Source organism: Platalea leucorodia (genome assembly GCF_965183815.1).
Source record: "Platalea leucorodia genome assembly, chromosome: 6".
Classification (NCBI taxonomy): Eukaryota; Metazoa; Chordata; class Aves; order Pelecaniformes; family Threskiornithidae; genus Platalea; species Platalea leucorodia.
This window is the reverse complement of record NC_138828.1, coordinates 54,229,941-54,256,184: the sequence shown is the minus strand read 5'-3', so window position 1 is coordinate 54,256,184 and position 26,244 is coordinate 54,229,941. Positions and strand designations below refer to the sequence as shown.

At 37.5% G+C, this 26,244-nt stretch overlaps 1 protein-coding gene across 1 annotated transcript in view; it reads left to right on the top strand.

Moving 5' to 3' along the window:
• Positions 1 to 373: 373 nt before the first annotated feature.
• Positions 374 to 26,244, top strand: part of TUSC3 (tumor suppressor candidate 3) — a 137,023-nt gene continuing 111,152 nt past the window's right edge. Inside the window, exon 1 of the mRNA XM_082315221.1 lies at positions 374 to 500. Coding sequence (XP_082171347.1) covers positions 375 to 500 — 126 coding nt within the window. The 5' untranslated portion in view covers position 374. The remainder of the gene's footprint in view (positions 501 to 26,244) is intronic.

Here is a 26,244-nt window from a genome sequence, read left to right as displayed (position 1 = left end):
CACCAGCCCTGTGGGGACCACTACTTCTGGGGCCACAGCCCTTGTACAACATAATGCCCCTGATAAAGCTGACAGCAAGCCTCCATCGTGCATCACCTGCGTGCAGGGCAGGTGGCCAGCACCGAGGCCTACCTCAGCGACGGCCCCGGAGGCGCCCCGCCGCCGGGCTCTCCGCACCGCCGCCGAAACGGCGTCGAGCCGCCGCAGCAGGCAAGCGGCGAGGTGAGCGGGAGAAGAACTACATTTCCCAAGAGCCGCCGCGCCCCGGGGCGATGCGATTGGCCAGAGCCCGCGCCCAATCAGCAGGGAGGAGGTGGGCAGCGGTGCCGCAGGTGCTCGCCGGCGGAGGCCAGCGGCCGGGCGGCGGGGGGAACATGGCGCTGGGTACCAGGGCACCGCGGCGGCTGCTGCACCTGCCGGCCGGGAGCTGCCTCCTCCTCCTGCTGCTGCTCCTCCTCCTCCTCTGCGGCCAGCTCGGGGGAGGACAGAAAAAGAAGGAGGTAGAAACGCTCGCTTCTTTCGCCATCGCGCCCGGCTGAGGGGCTGGGGCTGCCCTGCCGTGCTGCCTCCCCATCGTCAGCGCCGCTGGGCGCCGTCCCCGTCCCCCTCCGCCCGGCGCTCTGCGCCCTGCCTCCCCCGCGCTCCTCCCGCCGCGGCCGCGGGCCGCCCTCCTCCTGCCCCCTCGGCTCCTCTCCCTCCCCAGCCCTGAGGGGGGCGCCCGTGGGGCGGAGGGCGCCGGGCCGCCGCTCGCCCCGCCCCGCGGAAGATGGCGGGCTGCCGGCGGCGGCGTCTCCGGGGCAGCCAGCGCCGCGCCGGGTGCGCCGTCCCCAGCGTGGTGTCCCAGCCCAGGCGGGTGCCGTCCGTTGTCGTGGGCCTTTAAGTCCCTGGTTTGGAGCAAGTAAAGGCAAGGGCCGCCGTCCTGTGCTCGGCTGGCCTCCGCGGCGGGCCGCGGGTGCCTCGGCAGCAGCCGAGCGTGAGGAGCGCTGGCCTGCGGGGAGCCAGCAGGAGAATGGAGTTAAAGCCCCTGTTTGTGGTGGCAACTAAAAGGAATGCCCAGAGTTAATAAATAACACTGAAGCGATGGCAGCAGGTGTGTGCGTGTGCTGGTGTAGGTGCTGGTACCGTCTTCAAGGTGTCTTCTGGGAAAGAGAGGCGTGGAGGAAGGAGCAGTTTTAATTCGGTTTCAGTAGCAACAGTCTGTCTTCAGCAACTTTTGTATTTAAATACAGAAATGTGCGAAAATGTGTAGTATAAATATTTGCCTTTTTCAGGTTTCAATGCTGCTAGAGGTTACTACATTCCTCTCTTCCTAGCTTGCCCTCGATTCCAGGCCAGCTTCTCATATACCCAGTGCTAGGCCAACCAGTAGAGTCTCTTTACAGTTTCTCTATAACTTCACTTAGGGGGCGAGATAACTTTTTACCAAACTGTGGAATTTTATTTTTGTTATTTTTTTTACATCTGTTTTCTGTTGTTAGTGTTACCAGAAGATTTGTGCTTTGCGGTGGTGTAGGAGGGAAAGAACAGTTTTGCTAACAGATCCTCTCTTTGAACTGTCTGCTCAGAAAAAGAGAAGGATGGTCAATAATTTTTTTGTTGGTTTTGATTTTCTTTAAAGAACTATGTAGGTTACTAAGGCTTATAGGCCAAAGAAGTAAAATAGGGGGGAGCGGAGAAGGAGGTGCTGATATCTTTCTTCTGGTGTCTGGTGACAGGACTTGAGGGAATGGCTTAAAGCTGTGTCACGGGAAGTTCAGATTGGATATTAGGAAAAAGTTCTTCACTGAGAGGCTGGTCAAGCACTGGAACAAGCTCCCCAGGGAAGTGGTCATGGCCCCAAGCCTGTTGGTATTCAAGAAGTGTTTGGACGATGCTCTTAGGTATATGGTTTAACTTTTAGGTCGCCCTGTGTGGAGTCAGGAGTTGGACTCGATGATCCTTGTGGGTCCCTTCCAACTCAGGAAATTCTATGATTCTAAAAGGCCAAAGTTAGTATATAAAAATCATTATTTAAGTATCTAAATAGTGATCTGACTTTGTGGTCTTACCAAGTTAAATAATAATCTGACCATTGAGATAAATCCCTTGGGTATCAATGTAAAAAACGAGCACCCTGCCTCTAGGCATTCTCTTTTTCCCTCTTTATGGAAAGAGTAGGCAGTAATGTGTTGCTTTTCTGCTGCTATAATTAACTTCTTTTCAAAACTGTAACTTATTAGGTTTTTTTAATAAAATGTGTTTAATGTTTGACATTCTTGATTCTCTCTTGCTGTGATGTGCTGGCATTGCAACTTCTGTTGACGCTTTCACATGGAGTGCCAGCTGTGCTACGAAGATAGCTGAAATAATCTTTATTTGTTTTTAAATGGAATCCTTTCCTGACAAGTAAATAATGGCAAATTAAAATGGACATCTAGAATTACTTTCTATAAAGTTTCCCAATTCTACTGCAGAGGTGGTACGTAACAGGATTGAAATGGATATATTTTGCTTAGCCACGTGGTACTACTGCTCAAGCTGATATTTCTCCTCTATAAAGGAGGATCTTTTTAACTGATTTAATTGATCAACCCTTCTGACTCTTCTGCACCTTTTACCTCCATTCTTTGTTCCTGCTTAATATTTTTCAGTTAATGCAATGTACTAAATACTGCTCATACAGACATAACACTGGTTTTGTGTAGACATACTGTATCTACAACTGCAACTGTACAGAAACTAGTGCAACATTGTAAGTGCTTGCTTCACTTTAAATGCAAGCTTAAAGGAAAGTGTAATTTGGTGGTTTTCAGGGTTTTTTACATTGTATGTATATTATGAATGTTGCTTTGTATGTGTCTGTGTTGTGTATGTTACAGCTAAAGTCTGGCTCCTTTTCTTGCCCTAGTAACCTCATGTTGAAAACTCTAGCAGTTTGCCCAATATATATGGGGGAAAAACATCCGTATGCAAAAGATGAAACTTGAACTTTCTTACAGTAAGTAGTTTGAAAATAACATTTTAAAACTGTTCTGAAGAAAATTATATGAGTTGAAAGAGCACAGGATCTTGTGCTGTGGGAGGTTCCTGTTCACAGTACTGTCCAGAAGCACAGTGGTAAAAGGCAATGATGGAGGTTAAATGTGTAAAGTGAACCAGTTTTTCTATACAGAGACTGATAAGGTTGCCATAGCTTTTATGGAAGTTGGGAAAATAGTTGAACGTACAGTGAATTGTTTCAAAGTGAACACTGCAAGAGGGAATTTGATGTAGTAGGGTTAAAATATATATCTCATGAGGTAAAAAGAAGTCACATCTCAGTTTCCTCTTTCCTACTTGCTTTGTGTGTGTCTTTGTTGGGGTAGTTCTATGGAGAGAGAGGTTTAGGACTAGAGAAAGGAAACTTTTTTCCCAATCAACTTTTTTGGAAACCTTGAGTGCTTGAAAATAAGAAGGACTTGAAATGTTGGAATTGGAGCTTAAGGAAGGAGAGTATCCTTGGTGAAGACAATGTGGGTTTGCATTTTTTTTTTTTTTTCTTTTAAAGCATTGACTACATAGAAAAGTATGTATAAAGTCTGAATGATTAGAGGTGTCTGGATCTGTTGTATGAGCCTGGAAGATGGAAATAATGACTTTGCAGAAAGGAGAGGACAGAGTTAAGGTTTTAGATGTTTTTGAAGGGCTTATTGCTAGCAGAGAAAGGTGAATGGACAAACTAGAGAACATTGGCTTAACTTTCTGTGTTGATTGTGAAATACTGTTATAGCTGTATTTAGAGTGGAAAATATGAAAGTTCTTAAATTACTAAAATACATTGTCCCGTACAGTAAAATATTCTTAATGATAACTAAAGAAACTTTCTCCTGTGGCAAATTACTGAAAAGTGCTGAGATCCATCTTCAATTTGATTAAATTTGTAAGAATTTAAAGAACTATTAGAGAATGGATTTGAATTCATTGATAATTAGTTATCTGGTGTCATGGAAGATATTTCTAGAATGGCAGCATGAATATATAAACATACAAACATTCCTATTGCTTCTCTTTAATCCTGCTGTTCATTTTTCTGTATTGTGGACACCCACGACAACCTTCGCCACTGAGGAGATAAATAGAAAACATTGGACTGTCTTAAACTGACGACAGATAAAATGTAATAATTTGGAAGTTAGATGAAGAGCGAAACCATAACTTTCTCCCATGGCTCACACTTAAGAGCTAACTAGATTTGAAAAGACTGCTTTTATGATTTTAATTCTGCTGCGGAGCAGTACCTTTATTTGAAGTGAAGTAAAAAAAAGTTCCTGGTTATGGAAACAGCAGCAAGTAACTGAAGAAGGACTGTTCTCTTGGAAACTATATTCATAATGGGAGAACATAATAATTGACTGTTTCCGCAGCATCTGAGAGAGTATATTTGTATTTACATACATGCATTTTCTGTAAGGCATGTTCCAAATCCTTTTGATGCTTTTTATATATCTTATACAATTTCTAAGGAGTTAAAACTATTAAAAATTGAAAGGAATCAGAATGAGAGTATTGCACTTGGCTTTTTATTATAAATTGCTCCATGGGCAATTTATATTATATTTATATAGATAAATAAGATTCTACTCTAGAACTTCTATAGGTAACCTATTACCTATGGCTTATTGTTAAAAGGAATTTTTTCCCAAAGATCTAACCTAAATTTCTGTGTGTTCAGTCCCCACATTTTTGAGCCTGTTATTTCTTGTCCTCATCATGACCATAGAGAACAGATTCGTCTTTGATGCATAGTTTTCTCCATTTAGACAGGGATTAAAGGTAGCATTTGACAGTTTTTCCAGGGTTATTTTTTTTCTTATAGGTAGAAGCAAATGTGTTTTTTTGTTTGTTTGTTTGTTTGTTTTTAAGACTTTGAGTATTAAATGTGCTAATTTTCCTGAGAGAATCTTCAGTCCTGAACATACTTTCCTCTGTTTTATGTGAAATTAACTGGGATAGATTGGCAGGATCCTCTTGTTTCTGCACAATGTGTTCTTGTTTTCCTTTGGGTTTACATATTAAGCCCATCTTGTTTATTCAAGGTTATTGATGCTTATTACTGTGTTCCTTCCCTTGCAGCCAGGATGGTACCTTTTGCTTAAAAATTCCTTTCCTCGTCTGATTCGTGATGGTGTTTTACCATAAATGTAGCAATTCTCACCCTTGCAGAGCTAGGGCCCGCAAAATGTGCAGCAAAGCTGCCCTTGGTCTCTGTTGCTCCAAAATGGAAAGGCTGCTACTTAGGTTCTTCCTCTATCTCCTGATGCTGTTTTCAATGACCTGTAGCATTCTTTCCTTCTGATCCATGTTCTGCCTCCATATTTAATTTAAAGAAAGAAATTATAAGAAACATGGTAGAGCGAGTGGAGAAAAAGAAAAGAAGAAAAAAGATGTATGATGAATGAGGAGTGTGCGGCATAGATTTAATGGCACATGTAGTATAAGAGACAGATTCTTGATCTCTCAGGATCTCTGATACTGTTTCAACAAAATAGTGATAATTAAAACTTAAGTTTCTTCTCTTTATCTCTTGGAATTTCATTTAACATTAAACTTGAATATAAAACCTTTTTGGCCTTCTAATCATTAAAATGTTGGTTTTTGGTATCCAGACTATGGAGCACTGCACATCTTTGCTTTTGAAACAGCATGCAAGAAAATGTTTGGCAGTTATACCAAGTATAGACTCCTCTTTAAAAACTTTATTAAAAGTTGAGCTGTGCAAAAGTTGAAACTTTGAAGGGAAAGTCAGTCCTGACTATAGATTTGGCTTTAAGCAATTTTACAGATGTATTTTAAGCGGAGGGTTTATATCCATTTGTGTAATTTACCATTTTATCTATTGTTGCAGTAGAGAGAGGAGGTTTTTTCGATCAATTCTTAAAGCTTTAAAATAACTGTCCTGGGTTTGAAGTGAAATAACAGCGATAAGTCATGCCTGAAAATGTAAAATTCTTTAAATGCAATTCTAAATGTTTTTCTCTACTCAGTCCTAAAAGGAATGGGGGGAAAAAAAGTGTTTGCAAGAATGCTTTATTTTCTGCTGATTTTTACAAGCGGCAAAAACCTCTATGTCCCTTCCTCTTCTATTCCTAATTAACTAAACTTTTGGAGAAACTTGACAAAATTAGCTAGCAGCTCTTATTTTAACAAATATGTATAAAAAACCTTGATATCTTCAGTGATTGCATATAATAAATGAAATAAAGGATGCTTACAGCAGCCTGATAGCATTTTGTAATTGGATTACTGAAACTTTTCTGTCCCAGATGTCTCCATTTGGCATCCTTGCTGTCATAAGACAGATCAGTGGCGTAATTGATCTTTTCCCCCTGTTCTGTTCTATAACCGTTTATGCAGCACATCCTGTGCAACCACATGGAAAATACAGATTGTATCTGCTTGAGTTCTAAGTGCTCTGGAAAAATCAGTCAGTACAATTAGAGTGGGAAAGCACTGGCGTTTTTTGTTATTGTTCTGGATCTTCAGATTTATTCTCATCATTTTAAAAAATGTTTTGAAGGTCACATTTTATTGGCTAAGCTAATGATCAGAACTAAAAAAGGAACTTTACCTGGTATTTGTTTTAGGCCTCTTGCTCTAATAAATCTGAAAGCAGGCATAATAAAAAAGTATTGTTATCTTTGCATCTAATGCTATGAGATATTATAATATATATATATAATAATTTCTTTTAATGTTTGGTGTGTATATCAAATGTAATAAACATTCCTCTTTTTTTTTGTTAGAACTTTCAGTAATGGGGGATTGCCATGAAATGAATTGAAAGATAAAATGTAGAGATCCTTAAAGCTGCATTTCAGATAGAGAAACTCATATTTTACGTGCTATTATCACAAGTCCTTCACATTCTAAGAAAGATAAGCAAATTGATATTTGCATTGAATTCATTGCTTCTCTTATGACAGAGTTGAAAGAACCTGGCAATATTTTGGTGACAGAAAATAATCTCAGAAATTTGAGATGTAAAAGATTTGCACCCTTGCCAGGGCAGACTTCTTTCTGACAACACTCTTCATGATTGCTAAAGTGGTGGCAGGACTTTTCCTGTTTCTCTGGGGAGACTGTTCTCCCACCTAATAAGATTTACTGTTAGGATTTTACTTTCTTCTGATGGTTGTATTTGATAATACCATTTTGGAATACCCGAAGTTCTTGATCTTCCCCTTAAGCAGTTGCAGACCTTAGCCTAATTATGCCATTCCATTACTTTTTTTTGTTCTTTTCTTCTGAATCTAAAGCAACTTATTTTTGAATTTCAGATGTACCGGTTGTTAAGCTTAGCAGAGTTTGGCTATATTGCATAAAAATTTGTATATCGAGTTTATAACAGAAGTGGTAATTACAGTTGTGCAGTCCCTTTGTGGAATGACATTTTGAGCTCACAGAGTTGCTCAGGGTTATAGGCTATAGCATCTGCTGCTTGAAAGATAAAAACTATTTTCTATTCTGCTTTTAGTTTGCTTTTTAATAATTTCATATCACTATTGCTGTTTGTTCCACTATTACAAAATTAACATTGACAGTTACTTCCCTTATCCAGTTGCCTTACATAGGCCAACTAAGACAGGGTCTAATCCCAAATCTTGCATATTTACATTTCAGTTTAACTTTTCTAGATTTCGATGTGTATGTGTTCATGTCTGAGCCATATAAATGTCTCTTCAATGGAGGTTTTTGAGCTTGTAGAGCAAAAGTGTAGGTAATATAGTAAAAAAACCTACTTAAAGTATAAGGTTCATTTCTGGGTTTTATTTTATAACTTCTACTAAACATTTTGTAAGCTTGATTGTTTTAGGATGTCCTTTGATACTTAGGCTTTTTTTCATGACTCATGAAAATAATTGACAGTTGTTCAGCTAATTAATTAGCTAATTCCCTTAATACTGCATTATCAGGTCCTGCTGACTACACATTCAGGCTTTTTCATGTATTTTGTTTCTTAGATCTTGTCAGTGGCAGAGGTGCATTCTGAATCTAAACTTAAGCCTTAAACTCAAAATTACACTATCCTCCAAGAGTCTGTTTGTTTAGAATAATGAATTGTTATATTTATATTGCAGTGTTTTTTTCTTCACTATGCTGAAGAATATGATTGTTTTAACAATGAAGTATGAGAGGTATTTTTTTGGTTGGTGCTGCTTAAACTTTGCTTGGTAATTGTAGCTGCTTTGTCTCTGTTTACTTCAGTGATTCAGATTATTTCTTAAAATGTTTTGTTCTTTTTCATTCTCTTAGTTATCATCAACTTCATATGACCCTCCTCCACTTTTAGTAGTAAACTAGAATGAAGTCTAAATTGCATTTAATCCATAATTACTAAATTCACTGGGGCACTGATATACTAAAAATATGAAACTTAAAATAATTTTAATTTTAATCCTATTGAAGTATTTTAATGTGAATCTTCGTCTTTCTATAAAAGACATAACTAAAGACTCAGATTCTGCAGGGGAGATTAATGTAAGGGCTGATAAAACTGAGCAGACAGGATGCTTTGAAATACAGCTCCTGTCTTTACTCTTTTTTCAAGGTTATCTAACTGTATAGAGAAGGTATTTGAATACAAGTAGAAATCTGTTTTGACTGACAGAAGTAATGTATATTTTTCTAGATACCCTAAAAGTTGCAGGTGTAGGGCTACATACAGTGAAGGAATAAACTAGTTATACCAGCATATGTTTAGGTGTTTTTCCAAAGAGAGGAATTCAAGCTACAATTAGGTGAGGCAATCGTAGAGCAACTTTGTAAGGGAAGGAGTGGGACACCTCATCATAGGTTGCAGTGGTAGCACTCTGTATAGTTGGTGATCTTGAACTAGGGAATAAGAAATGCAAAAGGATCTTTCTGAAATCTTATCCTTCTCTAGACTTTGGATGCTAAAGTCAGAACTATAAGGCTGTGCTGTCCACTCTGTGCTGTCCAGAATTTGGTATAACTTCCTAACATAGAACATGTCTTGGTAAAGTATTGTGCAGACTTCAGGTACAGGAGGAGATAGTGGTGATGACTGTATACTAATTCTTCAGCGAGGACTATATACGTGGTCCCTAATGGTGATAACAATAAAAAAGTTAAATAAGAATGTAATCACTCAATTAAAATATTGCTTGCTTTTTTTTTTTTTTTTTTCCTCCACATGGTGAGGTACTTATGGTTAAGGTAGTATATACTCTGGTTTCTGTTCAGATCAGGTAAGGTGGTGCAAGCATGCCCATTGATTGTTGTTTATAGGATATGGTTACAGGGGTTTCTCCTGAGATGTGGGACTTAAATACTTCCAGGTTGATGAAGATCACATTGAATCCACTTCTTACTTGGCCAAACACTCTAAAATTTAGAAGAGTGCACAAATGCACACAGCAATAAGTGGCTTTTGTTTTCAGGCTTGCTTTTAAAGTAAATCCTCTGTGATGCCTTTTACTGAGATGTTTTGAGGTATTAATTAGATATTTTCAGATTGTGCTTAAGATCAGATGCCTAGGGGAATTAATGCACTCGCTACCTACTTTATCAGTCTTCTTAGTGGGGCCAGACTTGATCTCACTGCAAAGTCTGACATGTTCAAGTGCAGGGCATGTTCAGAGGACTAGATAACATTGAGAATTCTTCCTCCTCCTTTACTGCTGTGTTTGAGTATTTTTTTACAAGTTGCAGATGCCTGTGGTTAATGAACTTCATTACCTTCTATCCATGGATCTAGCCAGTGCAAAACAGGTTAGCTAAACATGCAAACCTCATGTTCAGTGTAACATTACACATCCTGGTGACTTAACTGGAAATCCTATCACGTGTTACCCTGAACAGTGTGTTTTGGAAAACAAAGGCAACTCGCTGAAGTTAACTTCTTTGATAAAGCTGGGGCGTTTTATTATTATTGGGCTGGAGGATAGAAAAGGTACATATGGGAAAATAAAAACTATTAAAAGTTGTCTTGAAATGAAGAAGGCATGAATTGCCAGGGATTTATGTTTATTCTAGCTTTATTGTATTCAACAATCTCTTTGAGATGCTACCTTGCCTTACTTTTTTGAAATAGTCCTAGAAGATTTTTACTACAATAGCTAGACTGGCAGAATTAATGGGATATATACATAGGTTAAAATGACACTAAATGCAATGCTTTGCTGTAAAAGCATGAAGAAGTGAAACTTTTTATTTGCTCTTATGCTTGTACCTTTCTGACCTTATTTCCAAAAAATGCTTTAGGTTTTCATCAACCATTTATGTTGCCATTACACTGTAAGAAAGTTTTCAGGCTATCTATGAATCTAGTAGTTGAGTATTGCAAAAATCAGTTCAAAGTGGATCAGTCTTTATGGTGATGGATGACTGAAGTTGATAAGATTTCTTCTGATCAGCTACCAGACATATGCCTTAAATGGAATTGCTGTTAATGGCACATAAAACTTCATTAGTAGCCAGATTTGTCCTGCATGTTCTCTGAGCAAGTCCTAGATTCTTCTAACTTATCTCATACTGAAATGTGACTTGCTTAATGAGTGGCCTGATCAGGTAGTTGAATTTGATCAACTTTTTCTTTTCTATGAGCAGTTGATCTGAATTTGAGGCAAAATGCCTATGAAATATGATACTACAAAAATTGCATGTAAATATATTAAAAAGCACACAATAAGATATATGCATTTCTAAAAAGACAAGTTTTGATCATCCAAAAAATATTGTTTTGATCCAGCAGGAATATTTTGGTCATGCTATTTAGATGTGTCCTTTTGTTACAGTTAAGCAGGAATTGTCATCACAAAATCCAGATGGTGATATTTGGCAAATTCATTCAGGAAATTGTTCTAACAGTATTTTTTTTCTTTAAGGAAACGTGATGTGACCTTGCCTTAAAAATAGTAAAAATGTTTACCAGGTTTAAATATTAAGATTTAAGAGAAGCCAAGTTCAATGATCAAATGTATTCAGAAGTGAGGGTCCTTAAATCTTTTAGAAATCTGTTAGAGGAGAGAAACCAGTAGTGCTAAGTTGTCTGAATTCTATATTATTTTTGCATCACACTTCTAAATATTTTACTCATACTTTGTACTCTTGGTAACCCTATGATGGCTCAGCTTTAATGCATTTCACTGGAAGCTTTTTCATCTTTCAGTTCCATGCCTGATTTCTACCAAAGCTTCCAACTGAAGTGGAAAGTGAATGGCAGGAATTTCATTGGAATTTCAAGGAGAATGTCAGTCCTAGGAAGCTTAATCCAAACTTAGGATGTAGGACTGTTATGCCTCTTATTTGTCCACAGCAGATGGATTCAGTTATTGACAATGTGACAGTGCTTTGAGTGGGTGATGCAGAAATTGTTCAGAAATTGAAAGGAATGGTGCATATTAATGCTGAACTGAAGTTACTGTGTAAATATTTTCCTTCTGTTGTGAGACACTTTCTTCTAAGCTAGGTGTGGATAGAAGCTCTTGTCTATATTCATAAGTAAGTTTTCTTCAAATTTCTGGTTATTGATAGCAGTGCACTAACTTTAGTGGGCAATTTGTTTAGAAACTAAGATAAAACATTATTAATATCTGCTGGACAGGGTCCAGATATTATCATTGTTTTTCATTTTCCTTTACATTTTTTTTTTTGTTCGGGGCATTGCTAATGACTTTCCACTTAAAATGCATGGTAGGCTTTCTCATTTTTCTGTTTGTTTCCTCGAAGATGGATAAATCGGTCAATACAGATTTTTTTTATACATATATATGTACGCGCACGCATACGTACTCACAGACTGGTTTGCGCTGGTCTATATGAAATAGCATTTACCTTTGTGTTGACAGCTGTGAGTTCTTGTCTTCCTATAACTCTAAACCTAGATCCTGTAAATGATAAAAGTGCTTTAGCCAGACGCCATATATAATGTAGCTTTCAGAGTAAACTTTTCATCTAAAATGCTCTTGTGTAGCTGCATATTGGTTCTGGAGGCTGCTAACATTATTCAATTTCTTTAGAAGTAATAGGCACCTGAAGTTCTGCTTTTGCACATACAGAAGACAATCCTCATCTGATTTGGTATCTTGTATTTTAGCCCAGTCTGTGTACAGAAACTAGGCATTCTTAAGTCATTGTTTGCTATGAACTTGTAACATTCACAATAGGATTTAATTTATCAATGAAATGTGACATCTCAACCTTTTATACAGCAGCATTGTGGTTAGAGCGTGTGCGGGAAACTGAAATAGTGGGAACAGTTGATATTCATTTGATTTCTGGGAAAAGACATCCTGCTTCACATAAAGTACCCTAAAGACTTGGCGCTCTGCTGCTCTGGGTGCTTGGATCCTCTTAAGGTGGTCTGGATTATTGTTTTAATGCAAAAAGTAGGCTCCTGCTCTGAAGTGAATCCGTTGTTTCCCCCCCGCAATGCATTGTTTGTGCTCTGAAATGGTCTCGTGCGTGTGTGAGCTGGATTCTATTACTGAATTAAACTGAAGCATGCACTCCAGAAATGCAGGTAATGCACTCCAATTGCTCATCCGCATTTAGTCCTTGCAACCAGTTTAGAATTAGTTTGAAGCAAAATCCTACAGTATGTGGGTATTAAGGTTTCAGCACCAGCTATTTTGTTCTACAAACCTATTTGTTCTCATTGCACTACTTGCTGATATCGATCTAGTCAAACTGTCCTCTTGCCCAAGCACAGAGCTTCAGAGAAGGTTGCAGGATTTACTGGGCCACAGAGCAGTGACAAGAGGGAAGAGAATTTTCTAGATGAATGATGATATTTGGAAGAAGGAAGTCCCAGTTCCCACAACTATTTGTATGTCTAATCCAATAACTGTTTAGTGTAAAACAATCTGTTTAGTGTAATACAATCTGTTGAAGTAGATTTACTTGTCCACCATCTGGACGTGAGTGCTGCCTGCCAAACCTTTAAGTTGGGGACCACACGGAGGGCAGTGAAAGAAATCAAGGTTACTTTTAAGTAGCGAGGGTCAGGACAACTGCTGTACACTGACTTTCTTCATTTAAGCTGCTATCACCTTCTCAGTTGTAACTGCCTTTGTTGGTGGAGGTGGCTGAAGGAAGTAAGTATAGACTGCACTATGTCCAGTGCTCAAAGTGCCGGCCCCTGAATATTTAGAAGTAATGGAGACCTTGCTGGGAACATAAAGGTGCTCAAATCAGCATTTTTATTTTGCTGTTCTAGGCCGTTTGTATATTACAAGAATGTGGAGAAGGAGGAGGTTACACAAAATCTGAGCTGTAGGTACCAGTGTCAGGCAGGAGAAGCCTGTTCAAATCTGGAATTTCTAGCTCTCGTCTCAGTTCCTGTTTGCTGTAGATCCGAATTCCTCAGTTAACTGCTTCTGTGTGGCTTAGTTAAACTAAGTACTGTGTTACACCTGCAGGTACCGAGCAAAAGAGAGTATAGCACAAGATTACAGTGGTGTTTCATTTAGTTTATAGGTGGTCAAATATCACCATATTTGACTTGGTTTTAATGGAATGTGAGATGGGGGGAGAGGCACTAAAGCTGATAAGTTTATTTTAGTGCAAAATATTTTATACTGTAGGAGACAGTAGTAAGTGGGCTACACCAGAGAACAGTGAGGCCTGAAGTCATCCCGCTCTAGACTTTTAGTTGAGATATTGCTATTGGATGTTTAGCAACCTTTAGTACCATCAGTGGCAGTACCGATGGAGACGGTTCCACCTATGTAAGAACTGAATGATATTTCCATCCTCAGCCTCTTCATACATTTAGGACAAATGTGCTGATGTCTTAGCCATGTTCATTTTACAAGAACCCCAAGTGAGCTATGTTGACGAGATTGTAGGTCCAAGTTTATATTGCATATTCAGATAACATGTAGTTTCATAGAAAGTAGAAGTTTCATCTTTAATTGCATTTTTCTTGTCCCACTGTTCAAGTGATATAATTATGGTTGTGTCAGTGTATTAGTCTATGGGCATGTATCTTAAGTGATTCAAAAATCTAGCTGAAGCTGTTCAGTTATAGCAACATCATTTTTTTGAGCAATGAATGCATTGTGCTCTCATGCAGAACTCATGCTCGCTTGGCTGTGAGAGAGAAAATTACAAGTTCATTAGCTGATACAGCAGCTTTGTTTTCCAAAGTAATTTGAAGTCTGTACTTCTCCCAAGAAGTGAAAATGGAACTTTTCCTGAATTTAATGAACTGTTTTGATAGTAAAAAGTGTTCTGGAGGAAACACATTTTTACTCAAGTCTTTATGGTGAATCTTCAGTCTACAAAGAGTTAAGAGTGTGCTTTAAAAATGAGCTTAGAGAGACACTTTCAGCTGTTTTTCATCATTAGATCTATAGTCACTTTTTCTAAGAATGCAAAATGCATCTTTAGAAATTTGATTTCAGGTTAATTCTGGAAGTTAATTTCAGAAGGTCAAAATTTAGACTTCATGATATGTCCGTGTTTTTATGAGAATGCAACATTATTTTGGTAAACACATCAAATTTTTACTTTTCTAATGTAGATATTAATTCCACTTCCAATTTTCTCAATGTGAGTTATTGAGTTATCCACTATAAAGTACCTGAAATTTTAATATTCAACACAGAAATTAATGCTGAGTATGGGTGTTTAAACAGCTGTTTCTTAATATATTTAAACCATTAGGTTTTGCATTAAAGCTTCGTGTCCACTTGTATGGTCTTGATTTAACATTCAACAATGAACTTCTGCTTTAGTCTTATTAATTGCACTTTTTTTATTTAGATCAAAATTATGTGCTGGTATCTATGAATAATCTTTCCTTAAACTACTTCAGAAATAGATCTGAAACTGCAAAGTAATTATTTTATGTTAAAAGGATTAAGGGCTTTATCTATCACTAGATATTGTCTACCTCTTGTTGAACCACAGAATCCATTCATTAATTTAGCACCATGCTGTGTTCTTTGTCTTCTAAGGAATGACCTGCCAGGGAAGGTAGTATTCTGATGAAAGGAACTCCTGCTCAAGGAACTGCAATACTGCTGTCCCTTAGTGTATGGGTAATTGCAAGTATGCAAGAACTTCATCTGGCTGGCTGACAGAGGAAAAAGGAAAGCTTTGTAAAAGGTTTTGTTGTTTGAAAATGTTGAAGTACTAGTCACAGAGAAGAAGAATGGAAGAATTTAATGGTTCTATCATATTTTTGTGTGTTTTTTTCTCCCGAGAAATAGAAATTGCTAGGAAGCTCTGACAGTAAAGTGACCAATGAAAGGATGGCATAATAGAATAAAACTATGGAGAATAAATGTCAGAGATGGCGAAGAATGTATGAGTAACTATTAGTAATAAAATGACTGTGAAATAATGTAAGTAAGGATAGGTGAAGATTTTTCTTATGAGAACATCAGTCATGATCAAAACAAGTTCGAAAAAAGTATTAGGAGGTATACTACTGTCGTGGTTTAACCCCAGCCAGCAACTCAGCACCACGCAGCCGCTCGCTCACTCCCCCCCGGTGGGATGGGGGAGAGAATCAGAAGGGTAAAAGGGAGAAAACTCGTGGGTTGAGATAAGAACAGTTTAATAATTGAAGTAAAATAAATTAGAACAATTAAATAGGCAAAGCAAAAACCGTGCACGCAAACAAAACAGAACAAGGAATTCATTCACTACTTCCCATCGGCAGGCAGGTGTTCAGCCATACCCAGGAAAGCAGGGCTCCATCACGCGTAACGGTTACTTGGGAAGACAAACACCATCATGCCCAATGTCCCCCTCCCTCCTTCTTCTTCCCCCAGCTTATATATACTGAGCATGATGTCATATGGTATGGAATAGCCCTTGGGCCAGTCTGGGCCAGCCCCCGCGGCTGTGCCCCCTCCCAGCTTCTTGTGCCCCCGGCAGAGCAGGGGAAGCTGAAAAGTCCTTGACCAGTGTGAGCGCCGCTTAGCACCTATTCAGCAACAGCTTAGCACTACTTAGCAAGAACCAAAGCATCAGTGTATCATCGACATTGTTCTCATCCTAAACCCAAAACACAGCCCCATACCGGCTACCAAGACGAAAATTAACTCTATCCCAGCTGAAACCAGGACAACTACTCTGAAACATACATTAACACAGGGATAATGGGTACAATATACAAATTGCCTAATTTTTAAAAGTGGAGCTTACACTCAATTAATTTTGATGCTTTCAAAACTTTCTTTATTGCCTAGTTTTTTCTCACTTTGTTTAATTACTTGTGGAATCTTTCTACTGAAATGTTTTACCAAAAGAAAAAGAAGGAAGAGGATTGCTTTGCCTGTGATGAAAGGAGAGAAGGAAAAATCAACAGTTTGAACTTGAATCCAAACTTTTGCAATTAGGTCATTGTGTCATCTGAACCCTTCTGTATTAACAATTTGCCATTTCTAGCAAAGGATAAATTTGTGAATTTTCCTTTGTATGAAGTAGGATTTTTATTAATTTGGATTTTTTTTTTTTTTGGATGGCAAGTCATGCAGAGCAATGCTGTGCTTTGGAACCTTTCCTTTCTTGTTTTATAGTAGATTGTCCATTGAATTGACTAGATCATGTTCCTGCTGTTATCCATGTAAAGTGCTGTAGATATTTGTGATTGTCTTTGATAGGTATTGTTAATGCCCTTAAGATGCACACCTGTTCAGAGAGGCAGGTTGACTGATATTTGGGGAAAAAAAAACAAACTCACCATTAATTTCTTCATCCTGAGAACAGTTTGGCCTTGAAACCAAAGTGAGCTTTCGCTAATTTCAAGTGAAGCAATGAAACAAGGTACTACTTTCTAATATTGTTGCAGAAAAAGGAAGTTTGCTATCTTACCTTCTCCACTTGAGAGAGAGTGTCATTGCTAAGACTGACCCTAATGTTAAAGCATCATCTGGAGACTTGAGGTATTTGAATTAAATTGTTAGATGTGTGACTGGTTTCCTGTGTAACTCTGCCCAATCTTCTTTTGTTACTTTTCCTTTTTATAAAATGGAAAGGTTGGTACTTCCCTTTGTTCCTGCCTTTTCCTCTTCATAGCCAAGAAAAGGATGTGTTAAGCAAATAAACTGCTTCTTTTGCTTTTGAGGTATGGCAGCACAAATTCTTTCTAATTCTTTTTGGAAAAAGTAAGTGTCTTTTTTTGGTATGTGCTCTGTGCAATGTAATTCTTCTGTAAATTCAGAAGCTTTAGAAGCCCTCAGTTTTTTTTTAAAAAAAAAAAAGGTACTTGAAAAGCCCATCTTTCCTCCAGCTCACTAATGTTAATGATTTTGATATTTTAATGCCTTTCTTAGTAGCATGCAATAAGTGTCAAATTTAGTTAATTTAATTTTGAAAAAAAAGTGCTGTAAGTGCTCATGATAGGTTTTGTCAATCTGCAAAAGCACTGTTAAATCTATAATCAAAAGGATTTATGAAAGTTTATTCTGTATGTTATGAAATTTCATGAAAGCGGATTAAATGGAATGTACAATAAGAGTCCATCAAATATACAGGGGTGCACATGGTCAAACAAAACCAACTTCCCCTTATGTCTTTTGAAGCACTATCTATGATTTTTTAACACTAACACATTTGAAAAGAAAAGCCTGAAAGTCTGGGGTGTTTTGTTTTCTTTTGCCTTATAATTCTGGACACTTTTATCAATGACTTTCCTCTTGTGCCATGTTAAAAATTATCTTTTAGGGAAATGTAGGAACAAGAATACATCCAGATGGTTGGCTGCTTTATGAATGAATGTGTAATATTACGTACATACTGTAATAACTTTACTTGAAATACTTAAAACAGCAGTCCAAAGAATAAGTGATTTTTGTCATCAGTTCTGTATACCACTTGGGTTGTGAAGAAAAGTGTATGTGAACTAATAAATTGAAGGAAATTCTGAACTTCTCTAAAACCAGTTTCCAGGATACCAAGGCCCCCCTGGTAGTGTAGATCCCTTTAGCAATATTCTGCACTTCTTTTAATAGAGGAGGATGGATGACAACTGTCCTGTCCTCTTTCATTCCCTCTTTATGAAGATTGTAGGCTTCACATTAGTGAAACAAGGACCTGGGTTAAATTAATGTAGATAAAATTCATAAAAAAGGTAAGAGAAAATAAGAGCTTAGTAAAAGAGTTACAGGTCTTTTCAGAAAGGCCTCTTTTTGGCAACAGTTTATTAAAGTGAATTTCTCTCATTTAACCTTGCTGCTTTTGGTTGGATATGGGATAACTGTAAGCAAATACTAGAGGAGGCCATCTGATCCTGAGCTTTCTTCCTCCATCCCACTTCACGCTCTTCACTGCATACATTCATCAAGCCAACACAATGTTATAATTACACACTTTTCCCCACCTGCCTTGTGAGATTATATTTTGTATGGATAAGTTTAATGCATTTAAAACTGAAGTTACAGAATGATTAAATCAAATTTTTGAGTCAGATCTTGCTTACATCTCAGTTATGGCTTTGTTGGAGTTCCATTTTAACAAATGTTAATTTTTCTTTACTGCTTATCTGTTTGAAGTGGAAAAAATAATGTGTAGAATGAAAACTTTGACAATATCAGAATCTTTCATGCAATCTTCAAAATGTGTTGATGCAAGGATGCTTATTTTTGTATTTCTACCTAACTCTAGCCATAGTGCTTACTTTCTTTTATAACATGGTTTACATGTAGTCTAAGTCCCTTATTGGAATTTCTTTGGGCTCTTCATTAGCCAATTCAGTTATATGAAGTAGATTACAGGGTTTTTTTTCCACCATAATGGAGAATTCGTGTACCAGTATAAGACCAGTGGATTTTTACTACATATCTGCCATGGGTCAAATACGGTTATCTGCCTGATAAGCATATGGATGAAAAAGGAGGGAAATACTTATATTTCTACCAACTATCTGCCTTGTCTAGAGGGCTGCTGCCAGAGATATGAACAAGAAAATTGAAATGATGCTTGGAAAGTAGGAAGTGGTATATTTTCCAAATTAAAAAAAAAAAAAAGCTAATGTAGGACTGAAAACTGATTGTCCAAATCTTACCCGCTATCTCATCCTGCCTTTCAAAGTGACCAAACTAATTTGCCACCTCCTTTCTAACCATTATTATTTCTCAGAGCTAGGAATAGAATCTAGGCTTCCTGACTATCAATATTCTCTTTTCAATAGCAAAGAAAGGAGGAAAAAAAAAGGTAACTTAAGAGAAATGTTTCATTTCCTCTGGAGGCTGGGCTGTGTAGAAGTGGCTCGTTACAACTTGTTTTGCTCAATAGCATCTAACATATTGAGGTTTTTTTTTGATCCAGGGCATTCATGCTGAGGTCAAGACATTCAAGACTTTGCAGTTACGAAGTTAGAATTATGATTTGACAGTGTGGAATTCACTCAATGCAAGATAAAAGAACATGTTTTTTTTGTTTTCATCACATTATTTTTGGGACAGTTCATTGGTTGATCCTCTTAACACAATTTGTGGATGTAGAGTATGCAACAGATTTCAAGATTAGAACTGTGTGATTAGCAAAAAGCTGTAAGGGTTGAGCTTTTAATTATAAATTTGAGTGATAGTCAAAATGTCAGCTGTCTCATATGCATAAATGTCCATTGTCAACATAAGATACATTTTCCCCTTCCTTACTTACCAGTATTGATGGAAAGTATACCACACTTGTCCTAGTATAAGGCAGACTTTTATATCAGCAGCTGCTGATTTCCAGATACCCATGAGTGGTGTTTTAGAAAGTGAAGATATAGTAACAGTCAAACTCATATCCACTTGGTCAGTGGCATCACATTTTCTAATTACATGAGTTTAATTTTATTGTAATTAATTTCTCACTCAAAGGTTAATACTGGTGGTATTATAATTCATACCATAGAATACAAAAATAATAAGCATGTCTCAGCATTCTTCAAAAGTTTGATGTGATGCAAGGAATAACTTTTCTCTTTAATTCCCCTGCTGGTGTATATTTTTATGAATTTCTTCTTCAGTTAGAAATATTGCTACACTGTAGTACTGAATTTTTATTTAAATTAATAACAGTAGTTTTTTGTGTCTGTATGCTCGCAAGAGGATGTTATGTTTACACAGATTCTTATGAGTATAAATAAGATGAGCAGAAAGGTGTGTGTGCTCTTTTCCGATTTCATATTGCCTATATTTTTCCTTGTTTCCATTATTTTCAAGTTTGGGATAGATGTGAAGTCTTGTGCCACTACAAATAACTGCTGTATATAGTGTGCTTCCAGAAGTCATAAGGTAGTCATATAAACAGCCATAAGCAATAGCAAAAAGTCATTCTGACCTGTAAGCTGTGTTACAGACAGCTTAGAGAAAGTTTCTGCACTTCACTCGTGCCTGTTTTTGGGAATGCATCTACTGCAGTGGTTGAAGGGTGGATAGCCATAAGTTAATATTATATAAAAAAATTCTCAGATGGGTGCTCAATGCATTCCCTCTTAAACAAAAGTGCACCTTTGAATTTATGTTGTTAGAAGGTATATGCTAGGCTGTTTCAAATTTCTCTTTGTGAATGTTTTAGTATTCATAGCTATATTGAGTTGGCTGAGAATTTCAGCAAACTGGTTCTGAAATAAGATGAAAAATCCTCCAAACCTCTCAATGTTCAGGATATGCTACGATGTAATTTAGTGTTGTCTCAGGTCAAGGGCTGCTGTTGGTTCCTTTTCCCCTGCATTTCCAATATCTTCCCGGTTGGATTTTTGGATACATTCCAAATGCATATTATTTAACTTAGCGGTGTGCATTCCAGGTTGTTGATTTGCCTCTTTCCCTGGTAGCTCCACATGCTGAGCAACTGTGTCTGTGTGTCTTGCAACTGCCTTTGCTAAGGGGAAGGCAGCCAGCTTACACTCAACTGCAGTAGAAATAATTCCTCCTCTTAATTTCTTTGTCCATAAAAATATGGCCATCATTTTACAAGACCCTTTAGGTAGCATGTGCACCAAAATTAGAGAGTTATTTCTTTCAGGTTCAGCTGTTTGAGTGCATGGATTATGTGTATTGAACCCTGAAAAATGGATTAAAGTCTTTAGTCTTGCACACTTACAGACTGATGGGAAGATGTGTAAATTGTTGCTGCAGCAGTATGAGGACTATAAAATTACAATGCAAAATGTAAAATACACAATTTGTAAAAATTGTACCATTTGATAATTCAGGTGAAAGCTTCTAATTCATTAAAATTTGTGGGGTCATAAATTACATTAGTAGATGACTTCTGAACTCTTGTAGGAAACTTTTGAAGTCCAATTCTTCATAAAGTTATAATCAAACCATTTTTGCTGGAAAGTATTGTGCATTGTTAAACTAATGACAATACATATAGCTCTAGATGTTTATTATTAACAAGACACTATGTGTTATATCTGCCAAAGAGCTACTTACTTAATTCTCTGAAGTCATACATCAAAATGTAAACAGGTTGGTCCAGACCATTGCCTCCAATACTCTTCATTTTGATGATGGTAAATATGTAGAAACCAGTAAAGTTGTCAAAATAGTGCAGTGTGAACAGATCTAAGGTACCATACAATTATGTAGGCTGTCTTTTTATTTTTAGGAGTTTTTCAGGGAAAAGCAGCATCGCTTTTACATTAAGGTTACTGGTTGCTGAAATGGTCTCTTGGTGATACAGAGAGAGTTAGACATCCTGTGTTTCGCAGGCTGAATCTGACCTGTTAGAACAAATCCAGATGGTTCCTCTGGCACTACCTCTCTTAGCCTTTCTTGCAGTTCCTTACTATACTGTAGTCAGATGTATTTGTGCTGCTGAAATGCACGTATTGCCACATGAAAGGTATACTGGATCACATAACAAATACTTGAAATAATTTAACCTAAACTTGCCGTTCACAAAAACCTACCAAATGGTGTAGCACAAAGTGGAATTAATTTTTGAGTATATGACAATAATATGTATTTTAGGTATGTGCAGTAGATATATACCTACCTGAAATAATGTATTATAATGTTCCTTTAATAATGGATGACAAAACTAGTGTGCTATTACTGGTTTATGTAGAGAACCCTCTTTTCAAGGAAAATTAATCCTGTGCTTCAATTTTGGACTTCTGAGAACAACGGTCTAAATTAAAAGAAATATTCTTTATGGCCTCCCCAGATTGGTGTCTCCCAGAATATCTGCTCTCTTAGGTGTAGTCAGGTACATTATACTTAGTATTTTTCACAAAAAAATTCTTTTATAAGGTAGGTATAAAATGGAAATAAACCAATTACAGCCTCTCCCTCATATTTCAGGTTGGCTTCTTTTGCATTCAGGGTATATCCTTGTCCTTTCCTTGCTTTAGTCTCTATAGTCATCCCTTTCTCCTGTTAAAACTGTATAAATGTTTTAGTTTCTTAACCATTTTCTCTTGGATTAATTTTTCAAAAAGGGTGAGTAGTTTTCTAAGAGTGTTTTTTTTTTTTAATTACAATGTAGAAAGGGGAAATTTAGACAACTGAGAATATTGCTTACTGATATGTCTATGTATCTTCTAGAGAGAGATGGCCTAACAGTTACCCACATAACACTATGTGTTTGATAGGGAGAGAATGTGTGCCTTGTTTTTAATGGCACCATACAAACAGACAGCAAAAGCAACACTTTCTAGTGAGGGTTCCCAAGGAAGCCTGAATAAAATGGGTGTGGGGTGCATTTTTATTTTTTTGTCTCATTTTCTCCTACCTGCTACATGTCCTTGCATAGTCTCAATTGGATGCTCATTCTTAATAAACAAATTAAGGAGTAGTAATGAGTGCATCTTAGATATGTTTCTGTGATACAGAATGGCATTTCCAGGTTCAGGTTACTTCATTCTCTAGATAATATATAGATCTTTTAATAAATTTGCCATCTCAGCAGATACTCTTCTTCACTCTTCTACTAGAGAGTAGTCATCCTGACCTATCATTTCTCCTTTAAAGTCCCCTATGTACTCAGAATAAATTCTTTCCTAAATTTATGGTAGGGAATGCAGTTATTCTATAATAGCTGTAGCTTGTTGCATTGGCTTTAAATGACTTCAGATCAGAAAAGTATTTATCTTCTCATTATTCGGACTGTTTTTATTGGCTATCTTCCTTTTGTTCTTGTTGTCCCTTTCTGTGTAATTCTCTTGGGGAGCAGGTTAGTATCCATGTCGTCCTTCAATATTTGTATATAAAACCTGTAAATAAAGAAAAAGCATAATAGGTCAGTCTCTTATAACCTTGGTTTTTTCCTCTGTAGGGATTTTGCAGATTTTTGACATTTCTAGAAATAACTTTCAACTCTTCTAGTACAGTTTTCTATTGTCTTTTTTCCCTGTATTTTCTTTTGTTTTTCAAGGTATAGCTTGTCTTCCAAACCCTCCGAATTTTTATAAAATGCAGAGTCACCAGCTGCCGTCTCAAGTCATCACAAAAAAAAGTTACTGTTTTCTTCCTGTGGCTACATTCATATTCTGCTTAACCAAAAAGTCTGCTTATTTCCTTCCTGTATCCCAGCTGGTGGGGTTTTTTTTGTGTCTGGGTTGCTTCCTACCATTTAGTTCCTCTTTCTTTTCGTTTTTGTTATCATCTTAGCTTTTTTCTTTACTCTAGAAATGGAATATTCACATATTTTTATGCGGGCTCAACTGAGAAAGCAAACCCCATCCTGGAACGTTTGTGGCTGCCCTGGGGAAAGTTACTCCTGTATTTTCTGCCAAAAATTGTTCTCTAGGTCTGTTCAAAGTTAAATTCCAGACTGCCTCCACTCACTTCCTGTATTATGTTGTATTTCTCTTCCCTTTAGGGTTAGAGTACATTATTTTTCTTCCATTCTGTTTCTTGATGTTGTAACTCCCAACAGTTCTACTTTTTTCTTCATGTGATGTTTTTCCTTCATATGTTTTTCATCATCATACTTCTCGCTTAGTGTCACATTTTTGTGATTATCTAGATATTTTTCCTTATAGCCTCTGGTTTCATCTTTCCCATGTTTCTCTGGAATATTTTCCACATTTTCTCAAGAATTTTGATGGTTTTTTTTTTTTCCTTTTCTTCATTTTGATATTCTGCTTTTCTTGGTATGCACAGATGGATTTTAAAAAGTCATTCCCATGATCCGTTTTATACCTGTTGTTCCGAGATTGTCACATTTTGCTCTCCCTTAAGGAGAGAACTGAATGAAATAATAAGGTAGGATGAGTCAAATTTTGATGTATCTGAAGAGATCTGTATTGTTTGGAATCTTTTCTTTTTTTCTTTTCCCCAAAATCTCAGTATCATCCCTCTGGATTTGTTTGAGGTGGGGGAGGAGGGCACATCTGTAATCATTATGGTATCTGGAGACAAATGTGGAAAGGAATCAAGCGTTTGATTTCATTATTTGGTACTCTTCTCTCACCCTCTGATATGTATGATCTATTCAAAAATCAGAGACCATGTGCACGTTAGTGCTGGTATGTGTGCAAATATATCCTGTCAGTCAGGACCCAAATGGGCTCAGTTTACAGTATTCAAGAAAGAGTAGCTCATGTTATGTTGTTCTTCATCCTGGTTTCCATCAGCAGATGTCTGCCACTATTTGAGTTCCTCCCCATTGCTGAGTTGACACTGAATGTTGCATTGGTTCTTACTTCAGTTATTTGTTTCTGCTTCGCATCAGCTTTCCTTCAAAGTCCATACCCCTTGCAAGTGAAGACAGAAATTTAAGGATTCTTTTTTTATTACTTATTTATGGGCTTTTAAGGAGTCAACTTTCCCTAAAATCGAAACGTCAATTTGCTGCTAGGTTGATCAAATCATTGTCTTAGAAAGCTAGCTTGCGGCTTGCACTGCAGAAAGAAATACTCAAAATCTGCTTTCCCATTGCTATCTGGTGTGATTCAGGTTTTCTCTGTGAAAATTCTTAGTAATACTAATCTAATTGTTAGCATATACTTAAGTGTCATGTGCTCCCCTGGTGCTTCCAAACACTGCAAAGTAAGAACAAGGATAAATCCTTCAAGGACCACTATTACTATTTCTAACTGTAAGATGCTAAAGGACTTTTAGCTTTACAGATACTTGACACAGATTGTTAATCTGAAAGGTAAAATGTTTTATTAATTCTGTTGGACCTGGCTTTCTAATCATGACCTAAAGGGAAGAGGTTCTCAGAGTTTCAGCACAATTCTATTTCTCTGTGACCTATATCCTTTTGTCTTTGAGATTTATTAGGTTCCTCGTTTTTGGCTTGAAGGTCTTCATTGTGACTCATAGGTCTTGAGTTTGTATTCCTTCCCCGAAAGTTCAAAACAGGCTGCATGAATTGGCTCTATAAACTCTTTTTTCTTTGCTACGCTTGGAGAAGAAAAATAACTGGGATGACATGGTGTGAAATGCTATCAAAACTAACGTGGTCTCTGTTAGATGTTTGTATTTTTCCCTCTCCAGTCCTTATTGCGATTCCCTGATATGTACAAGGCTAGTAATGGATTCTGATCTCATCATGATCACTCTCTGCACTAATCTATAAAAGGGATGATTTTCATTCATTAAGCTCTAATCGTTGCCTCTTGTGTTATCCACCTATTGACAGGAGCCCTCATGGAAGTGATTTTTTGTCCTGTTGCTGCATTCTGTTGAGTGAAAATGCTTCAGATGGTATCTCTTTCCAGAACAGCAAACTGTGCGCCATATTGTGATAATCAGAAGAAATCGTTTTTTTTCCTTCCTTCCTGAGCAGTGGTGAAAAACTACCTTGTGCTTTGAATATTTTATTGCATCAGATCAGCTAGGATCTCAATATAAGATGGAAAAGAATGGCTTAACTCATTCAGGCTGAGTTCACCTATTCCTGACATTTTTATCTCAAACAGCGTCTGCAAATGGATGCCTAGGGGAGGGGAAGCGTTACCCCTTCACCAGCCCATAATCTCCCACCCTTCAGCTGTTTTCAGCTCTCATTTTCTTGAGTCTAATGTTTTCCACTAACAGATCTCTCTCTGAAAAATGCTCCGTCATGGTTAATTCAGCAATCCTAGATCTTGCACCTCAGTATGCTTTACAGAACGAGGCTGTTAAGAAATCTAGATCTGTAGTTACAGCTGTATCTGGAGAAGACTGACCTGGCACCAAACTGAGAGTATCTTACCAGATGTAAATTCTACTGTTTTGTGCCTTCTGTTGCAGGAATGTGGTATTCTCAATCCAGAGATTGGTAAAACCATGCATGAAATGGTTTGTTTAGTTTTTATGTTCATTCAGCATCCTCTCAGATGCTAACACAAAGAAACTGAATTTCAGATCTTAC